The 9201-nt window shown below is 51.4% G+C and overlaps 1 protein-coding gene across 1 annotated transcript; it reads right to left on the bottom strand.

Annotated features, from left to right (window-relative positions):
- Positions 1 to 5343: 5343 nt before the first annotated feature.
- On the bottom strand, positions 5344 to 8685 carry LOC123351887 (sulfotransferase 2B1-like). The gene is made up of 6 exons (XM_044991568.1): positions 8535 to 8685; positions 7913 to 8121; positions 7531 to 7657; positions 6924 to 7018; positions 6258 to 6438; positions 5344 to 5876 (listed from the first exon to the last, which is right to left on the bottom strand). The coding sequence occupies exons 1-6, from the start codon at positions 8668 to 8670 to the stop codon at positions 5767 to 5769; spliced, it is 858 nt and encodes a 285-aa protein (XP_044847503.1). The 5' UTR covers positions 8671 to 8685; the 3' UTR covers positions 5344 to 5766.
- Positions 8686 to 9201: the final 516 nt, after the last annotated feature.

The following is a 9201-nucleotide window of genomic DNA, read 5'->3' as shown; positions in this document are numbered from 1 at the left end:
AAGTAAATGGCCATGTATTTTTGCCCAGGTGGCAAGCCTTACTAGGGAGGACTCGGGTAGTCTTGTGAGTAGAAATGTTTTGGGGACAAGACCAGAAGGGTGAGGGCTAGTTGTGAAGCCCACCCTCCTAGCTAAACTGGTAGTGCCTAGGATAGGGACGATTCAGCGAGAAAAGCAGGATCGGGCCCAGGCGGGCAGGCAACGGACAGGGAGAGAATACAGGTTGGAAACTTTTGAATTTCAAATACTCAGAAGGACATTTGGACTGGTGATTTGAATTGGTAAAGTGGCTAAGAAATTATTAGATTGCAATCACTTGGCTATGTTTTGTTAAATCAGTTGAAGAATGTATACAGTGCTATGTACTGAAAATTTTATTAGGCTCTAAAGGCACTATAAGTGGTGCTGTTTCTTTCCAGTGTTTCTAAGCAGGAGTTAAAAATAAAAAATAAAAAAATAAAAAGCAAGCCAGAAAGCATCTGTGTTACTGCAAATTAACTGACTGATAAGGTAGAGGCCGCTGAAACCAGGGCTGTCTGAGAAACACATACGAGAAATATGGGGTAATTCCTCTATTTTGCCTGAAATCAACAAGAGTATTTGTATGTTTTAAGTAATGATTGACTGCCCAGAAGGGGTAGACCTGTTTTGTCTTTCAGATAATCAAAGAAAACTAATGCCACCTGCACAGCATTCACCGTACCATGATTTACTGGCACAGTAAAAATTATGTTGTGTGTTCTATGTTCTGTCTTGTGGTGTTTGTCTTGTGGCCAGAATTGTTGTGTTTAATATTTTCATGGGATGGTCAGATTTGGAATCAAACAGAAGTATTGGATTGAAATGCAGATACTTGTTTTGTTCAACTTAGAATACAAAGTGTTTGGTTACATCAGAAAAATGTGATATACTAAAGTCTAATACATTTTCTTAAGTAAGAGAAAGAAACTACATTGGCCAAATCGTTTAATTTAGAGTGGTTATTAAAATTTGCATACTGCCAGTCTTTGGAAGCAAGGACATGAAAAGTTAACCCACTCCCCATATTGTACAAGGGATCCTTCTGGCTACCTCAGACTTTTAGCCAGAGGGCTGGGGATGGTGGATAGCTATTGGACTAGAAGTTATATTAAGTGTACTTCTCAAAGTGGGTGTGCTTGTCCTGGCTTGTCCTTCCAAATTTCTGTAATAAGGTTATTTTAGTGAAAGGGTATATGTGGCATACATTGAATGATAATACTTCTGTACTGTATAACAGTACTGTTTATGTGTTCATGGTATGAAAAAGGTGTATAATTGAAGAGTAAAAGTTTCCTTTGTAGGTTAAATGAACAAAAAAAAAAAAAAAAAGAGAATGGCTAACATGCGCTGGCCCCAGTCAAGGACACCGCTTGGCTGCCTACCAAGGGAAGGGGGGGGGGGGAATGGTTGCTGCAGTTACACGAGATTGGTGTGCAGCGGCCAGCCCACTCTCCTCCTTGGGGACCTTTTGTAAATATTCAAATTGATAAACAAAATTCAGATTGATTTTATTTATATGTCTAAATGTTGTGGTTATGAATATGTATTAGTTTTAGTTGATGTATTTACCACTTGGGTTGAAGCTTTTCCCTGCAGGACAGTAGATGTCTTTGCTTACAGATTTTGTACCACGTTTTGGCATCCCTGTGACTATCAACAGTGATCGTGGAACTCACTTTACTGGACAGATTGTAAAGGGGTTATGTGCAGTTTTGCAGATCCAACACAACCTTCACTGCCCTCATCATCCACAATCTGCTGGGACAGTGGAACGCCAGAACGTGACTTAAAAAAATAAACTGGCCAAGATTTGTGCTGAGACACACTTAAAGTGGCCAGATGCCCTTCCTTTGGCACTGATGTGTATGAGAGCCATTCCCAATCTAAAGACTGGACTCGGCCCTCATGAAATTTTGACAGGACACCCAATGCGACTACCAACTGCATCCCCACTAACCCCAGCTCAGATGGACATTCATTTGCTGGATAACATAATGCTTAAGTATTGTCAGGCACTAATGAAATGTGTTAAGTCTTTTTTTATACACAGGTGATGGAAGCACTACCGAAGGATCCTGTGCAACCTTGCCACTCGTTAGAACCAGGAGCCTGGGTCTACATACAGATCCATCAACGCACGACTGCCTTGGCTCCACGCTGGAACGGCCCTTTCCAAGTCCTGCTGCCTACCGACACCGCTGTGAAGTGCCACAGACTGACTGCTTGGACCCAGGGTTCTCACTGCACAAAGACCCCTCCACATCAGAAGAATTTTTCTACTGATAATTCGCCTATTCCTTTTTCTAGTTTTACTGTGCTTCTGGACAGCAGGAAGAAGGACAAGGATGCTGAACCACAACTGCTTCAGGAAAGAAGAAGAAACACTCACTCCACTGACATTGCCATAGTCCAGGAATTACTGACTAAAAAGGACATTGAGAACTGACCCTGGTGAAGAAGCAAAGAATTACATTCTGGCAGGAAGGAATTTGTGGGACCCATGCTTGGGAATGTGGTATTAATTGGATTTTGGGGTTTATTCTACAGGCTGCGCCCTGTGTTTTGGATAAATCCTTCAGTATGTATTGCCCTCCCTAATTGGATTTTAAATGATATTGCCCTTATCCAGTTATCACGTCACTTTTACATACCCAGATTGCTCACAAGGGGCTGCCATTAGATTAGCACAACGGAGAACCTGGAATAAGAGGACATTGGGCAGATCCCTATGGGCTGGGACTAATAGTGTCGTAGCCATTTGGACTATTCTTAAAGGCCACTAGCCTTATTCTTAAAACTCAGCTATCTTAAGTACGGGCTGGAGTTGGTGAGTACTATGTCATTTCCGCCCTTAGTTCTATGACCCAGAAGTTACTGACGGAGATGGTATTGAATATCACTGAGGCTGGGAAGGCATTGCAGTGGGATCTAGACCAGACTTGGCCCACTGCCCTTACTGTCACATCAGGAGTGCCATCTGATCTGTGGTCATGCAGACATACTTGGACACTTTCTGGATGGAAGTGTGGACATTCACAGTGCTCCTTCCAAGCATATGGACCGGTTAGGGTGGGTGTGGGCTCCCACATACCGAATCCTGCTGGGTCCATGGGGAGCATGCATGTGGGATTGGGTGATTCACCGAGATATCTGGGAAGTGAGACCGCCTGATACTCCTAATCGATTTTTAGTTAGTGCTCCTGGGATTACAGCTGATATTTGGATGGGGTTAGGAACTCTCTGGACATTTTGGCCCTTAGAACCACCACAGCTTCAGTGTGTACAGAAACTGAAGCCAGGGAAGTTGTCACTGTTTATGACAATATTTGCTGGGAGGGTGGAGGTCAAGGAACTACCCTGACAGGACACCCACTTTTTTCGAGCTATAATGATAGCTGTGTGTGCGTTAATGCCACCACTTTACAAGATATACATATTAATCTTACCACTGCTGCAAGCAATCCTATCATTTCCTGGCCTGCAGATAGAATGTTGCCAGTAGCTTTTAGATTTCAGGTATATTTTCCTTGGACTAGACTAGTGCCTGATCGGTTTCAAAATTTGCTTTCATTGTTACCAGAGGTTCGAAGAATCTCTGCATTGCAAGGGCAAATTCATATGCTTCAGGATATGTATATCATGCTGAATAGTATGCCTTTCATACAGCTTATAGAGTGTCTACTTTAGGTACTGAGTATGGTGTATTGTGCTTTGTAACCAAAATTGTACGACACCACCATTATTTTATTCCTATGGGAATGTTATTGTTTGTGGTGTTGTTAGTTAGTTTAGGATTGTGTTCTTGTTGTTGTAAAGGATTTAATGCTAGTAATAATACCTTTCATGTTTGTGCTGATCATGCATTGTCATTACATCCCATGAAAACCCCTAAGATTGACATATTTGCTGTAGAATCTGACATCCATGGTTTGATGCAAATTGAGATTTGAAATATTTGTTGTACTAGAAGTACAAAAGGGGGGAGTGTGGAAGCCAGTAAATAATTAACAAGGTTTTGAAGAGATCTTAATGAATGTTAGTTAGCATGAGTTAGGCTAACTGTGACCCTGGTGACGTGAGGAAGCAAGATAATGTAAGACAGAGTGAATTGTGTGAAAGTTATTACGACCTTGCAATATGCAGTCTTGTTTTTCTAGTGAGATAGCAGAAAAGCTTATGTATAAACAAAATGTATTTGTTGCTTTTTACTGTCTCCATGATTGCTAGAAATTGTCTGTAACAAAGGTATAAAGGCTTGATGTAATTGTTTACCAGTTGAGAGACCTGTCCAGGACCCTGTGTCCTATGGCACTCTCTCCCTCCATGGTAATTACTGGAGAAATAATAAAGTATTTAATCTTGCTGCACCCAAACAAAAAGCGAGAACTAAGTTTTTCTTCGACACTCTTTTAGTGATTGCAGCTCTAAGTGATTTCAGCCTGTAGTAGGAGAGCCCCAGTGCTGGTGCACCATTGGCCCAAAGTAAATTCAGCTCAGCAGCCTCTAGCTAGACTCCTAATAGAATCAAAATGAGCTCTGCTATTTAACTATGGAGAGAGAAAAGGAGGTACAATTGGTATGCCAGTGCCCTCAGAAGGGGCCCATACCATCAGATACACACACCTGTCCACACCCTCTCTCAATTCACTGGGTTTTGGCACCCATGTCTCTTGTCTAGCGAGTGCTACTTAATTGATGGTGAGACCCTCTGTCATAAAACAGTTTCAGAGTTCCTCATCCACATAATCAGGGTGACAACACTTGATTCCTCCTGCCCCAATAACAGAGAAATTGGGGATCCCACATTTTAGGCTGCCGTGGGCTATGCTAGGTGGGGGGGGGGGGTGTGCCTATGCAAACACCATCAGCCCCTGAAATTCTTTTCCACACTCGCCATAATTCATCACCAGATGTCAGGGTAGAGCTCATCCTGACTCTGCTTACATGTATAATTGTGATATTGCATATAAAGCAGGGCGTGTGAGGCATCAGGGGAAAGGGCATGATCTGCTGAAAGTCATTTCTCTCTCCATAGATGCGTATCATTAATGCATGTGAAGTTATGAGAATTGTGTCGTATGGTACGACAGCATCCTGGCCCCTGGGGGTATTGCAGGGATCTACCTGGGAACTGGGTCACCAGCAATCACAACTTTTGGAAAGGAGGCGGGTGGTATTGGGGGGGAGAGAGAGAGCGTGTGTGTGTGTGTGTGTGTGTGTGTGTGTGCGTGCGTGCGTGTGTTTGTTCCTGCTGCTCCCTGCTGGATGGGATCATGTTCTGTTCATGGCAAACCCAGAGAAGTTAGATTAAAAAACCAAATCCTCTTGCTGGAAGGTTGCCACATCACCTGCTTTTATTTCTTCGAATCCAGCGCCCTCACGCACAGGAACCCAAACCCGAGAGAGACAGAGCAGGCTGCTCCCTGCACAGAGGCCCATCTCCCGCGTCATGCTCCAGGCTGGCTCTGTGCAGACTTTCACACTGCCCTGCAGAGCCCCCTGCCTGCAAGCAGGGCCAGGAAAACGCTGCACTGGACAGATTTTAAATACACCTCATCTGAGCCCTGCCATGCGCGCGTCCTCACTGACCTCTGCCGGACACATGCCCCAGCCCAGCTCTGCCTATTGCTGACGCTCTAGTGAGGCTGCCCCAGGGGGCATCTCCCAGGGCACAGTAAGAGCAGCAGCACGTGGGTGGCACAGGGCCGGTGTATTGCGGGTACAGATGTGGCGGGCGCGAGGCCGTCAGTCCCAGGGGAAGGTCATGCCCAGACCCTGCATCCGCTCCCGGTAAACGGTGTCGAATCGCTGGCTCTGTGCCTCCGAGAGATGGTTCCTCCAGTCACCGCAGATCCCTGCAAACCACAGGGGGTATGGTCTAGGGTGCCCCTCACTCCCTACCCACAGCCCCTGCCCCCCAGCCCTGCCCCCACAAGCTCTGCCGGTGCCCCTCACTCCCTACCCACAGCCCCTGCCCCCCAGCCCTGCCCCCGCAAACTCTGCTGGTGCCCCTCACTCCCAACCCACAGCCCCTGCCCCCCAGCCCTGCCCCCGCAAGCTCTGCCCATGCCCCTCCCAACCCACAGCCCCTGCCCCCCAGCCCTGCCCCCGCAAGCTCTGCCCATGCCCCTCACTCCCAACCCACAGCCCCTGCCCCCCAGCCCTGCCCCCGCAAGCTCTGCTGGTGCCCCTCAGTCCCAGCTCGCAGCCCCCTGCTAGCCCAGGCCTGGACTCACCTTTCCTCAGGAACTCCCCCTTCTGGTGGTCCATGTACTTGTCCGGCAGCTGCGAGTAGTTGGACATTTTGTTCCCCTTCATGCTCTGGAAGGAGGCGTTCTCCACCACCGCGGCCACTTGCTCCTCACTCAGCTCCTTCCCCAGGAAGTGGCAGATTCTCTGCACGCTGCCCCATGGGTCCTGGGGGAGACACCCGCTGCCATGAAGAGGGTGATTCTAGGGTGACAATTTTATGGCCCACATGTGCCTCGGTTCCCTCCCCCCGCAGGGTCCTGCTCCCCACTGGGCGCTGAGGAAGAGACGCCTTCAAGGGCAGAGGGCCTTGGCCATGAGCCACGTTGGCCACCTGAGGTCAGACCCTGTTCCAGGCCAGGGGCAGAGGAATGCAAAAGCCAGGAGGAGCCAACACCCGGGGCATGGGCGCCGAGGCCTGGGGAGCTGGGGCTGGCAACACCCTAGAACACCACCTGGCTTGGGGCCTGGGGCGGGGCTACGTGTGGGGTGGCTCGGGGGCGGGGTTACGTGTGGGGGTGGCTCAGGGGAGGGGTTACATGTGGGGATGGCTCTAGGGGAGGGGTTACGTGTGGGGTGGCTGGAGGACCTATGTGAGGGTGTCACCAGGGGGTGGAGTTATGTGGGTGTGGCCCAAGGGGGGGTTTATCTACCTGCTGCAGCTCCTCGTAGGTGATGGAGAAGAAGTTCTCGTTGCCCTTCAGCCCCATCCAGCCGGTGACGTGGTCGAACCAGGAGCCGTAGGCCACTGTGCAGGGGAGAGCGGCACAGTGACCCCAGAGCTGGCACCACCCGGCCCCCCCACCTGCTGTTTAATTTATAAGTAAAGTGGTGCTGGGGCTCAAGCAATTTTTTTACATTCATAACTGATGCAGCCAGCCCGGAGGTGCCAGGGCCCTGAACTGCCAGGCCCACCGGTGCCAGGGCCCTGAACTCCCAGGCCCACCGGTGCCGGGGCTCTGAACTAGCAGGCCCGGAGGTGCCAGGCTCTGAACTGCCAGGCCCAGAGGTGCCAGGGCCCTGGCACAACTTAAGCACTACCTCCACCTAAGTTCCCTCCATGGTGCGCAGCCGGACGGCCGTGCAGCAGCCTATTAAGCTGTGCTGGGCCCTGGGCAAAGGGCAGCTCAGAGCTGGCTGGGGATGCACAAACTGGATCCCATCAGTGAGTGGCTGGGAGCCCAGGCATTGGGTGGGAGGAGGCTGCCTGCGTATCCCTAGCTGCAGCAGGGCCCTCAAGGACCGCAGGGTGCTGCTCACCGTTCCCGCTCAGGAAGTCCTCGAGGAAGGAGTCCAGTGAGCCAGGGTCCCTGAAGACGTGCAGCAGCTTGGAGAAGTGGTACAGCGAGACCAGGACGTCCTTGGGGCAGCGCAGGGTGTAGATGATCTGGGGAGAATGGGGGGGTCACTACCAATCAGGGGAGGGGGATGCCAAGTGAACCCAGCAATTAGCCACCCACCCCGGGCCATCACCCTCTCTGGAGGGAGAAGGATTCGCCGCACCCCGCTGCCTGCTCTTTCGCACGCCCACATTGCTGTAACTCACACCCAGCAGCAGCCCTGGATTCACCCCCTTCCCGACACACAGCCCTGTCGGTGCCCCTCAATCCCGACCCGCAGCCCCTGCTCTCCCGCCTCTCACCTTGGCCTTGGAGCGCTGCAGGGACTTGGGGAAGAGCTGGACGGGGAGGTGGGAGCAGAGCAGCCGGGGCGGGGGGTATTTCAGGGCAGCCTCCAGCCCCAGGTGGTTCTCCACCCAGGGCGCCCGCTCCCAGTTCAGCACGCTGCGCACCCAGCCGGGGTCCCCGCCACAACGGATCAGACTCAGAATCTCCAGCATCCAGTTAGTGCCTGGGGGTGAAAGGGTTAATGGGCCTGAAACAACCCTTCAACCTGCTAGGTCCCCCTCTGCTCCCAGAGCCAGAGAGAGAACCCAGGAGTCCTGGCTTCCAGCCCCCATCAGCTGAGGTGCATTGACAGCACTAAAATCAGAAGCTCTCACTTTGCTGTGCCAGGGGTCTCCCGGCCCTGCCGGTGGCTCTGGAGAAAGCCTGTGATCAGAGTGTGTCTGCAGGGAGCCAGCCCAGCACCAGGTGGGCGAGTTGGGCCCCAGGGAGCAGCCTGCTTTGTCTCACCCTGGGCCGGAGGTGGGGTACCCGGAGTCTGGCGTCTAGGAAATCAGGTCATGTGACGGGTTTGGTGTTTCCATCTAATGTCCCTACACACACACACACACACACACACACACACACACTCTCCCCTACCTGACTTGGGGTAGGTGATGTTGAAGACGTCATCGTCCCGCACCTGGAATTCGTTCTCCACGTAGCTCAACTTCTCGGGGGAATAATCCAGGCATTGGAACAGCACTCCCTTGTGGGTGAAGTATTCACGCGCCATGGCAGGGCTGGGACAGAGACAGACTCCCGGCGTCAGTGTTGGTCCCTATGTGCTGCTCGGGGAGCTGTGCTGCAGGGAGCGGTGTGGGGGGTCCTCTCTCCTGAAAGTCAGGGGTCTTTTTTCCAGTCATCTGGGACCTCCCCCGATCGCCATGATTTTTCAAAGATAATGGCCAATGGCTCTGCAATCTCATCGGCCAACTCCCTTAGCACCCTCGGATGCAGCGCATCTGGCCCCATGGACTTGTGCTCGTCCAGCTTTTCTATATAGTCCCGAACTACTTCTTTCTCCACAGAGAGCTGGTCACCTCCTCCCCTTACCATGCTGCAGAGTGCAGCTGTCTGGGAGCCAGGGCCGGCTCCAGACCCCAGCGCGCCAAGCACGCGCTTGGGGCGGCGTCCCGCGGGGAGGGCGGCAGGCGGCTCCGGTGGACCTCCCGCAGATGTGCCTGCAGAGGGGCCGCTGGTCCCGCGACTTCGGTGGAGCATCCGCAGGCATGCCTGCGGGAGGTCCACCGGAGCCGCGGGACTG

The sequence above is a fragment of the Mauremys mutica genome, chromosome 17, assembly GCF_020497125.1.
Source record: "Mauremys mutica isolate MM-2020 ecotype Southern chromosome 17, ASM2049712v1, whole genome shotgun sequence".
NCBI classification, from domain to species: Eukaryota; Metazoa; Chordata; order Testudines; family Geoemydidae; genus Mauremys; species Mauremys mutica.
The sequence above is the reverse complement of the archived record's forward strand: the minus strand, read 5'-3'. Positions and strand labels throughout refer to the sequence as shown.

Excerpts from the sequence above, each read along its gene's own strand:
- LOC123351887 (XM_044991568.1), bottom strand. The coding sequence starts at position 8,670 with ATGGCGCGTGAATACTTCACCCACAAGGGAGTGCTGTTCCAATGCCTG. Across the intron at positions 7,658-7,912 it reads TGCAGCGCTCCAAGGCCAAG|ATCATCTACACCCTGCGCTG; the intron begins GTGAGAGGCGGG and ends CATTCTCCCCAG. Across the intron at positions 7,019-7,530 it reads GGACTTCCTGAGCGGGAACG|TGGCCTACGGCTCCTGGTTC; the intron begins GTGAGCAGCACC and ends TCCCCTGCACAG.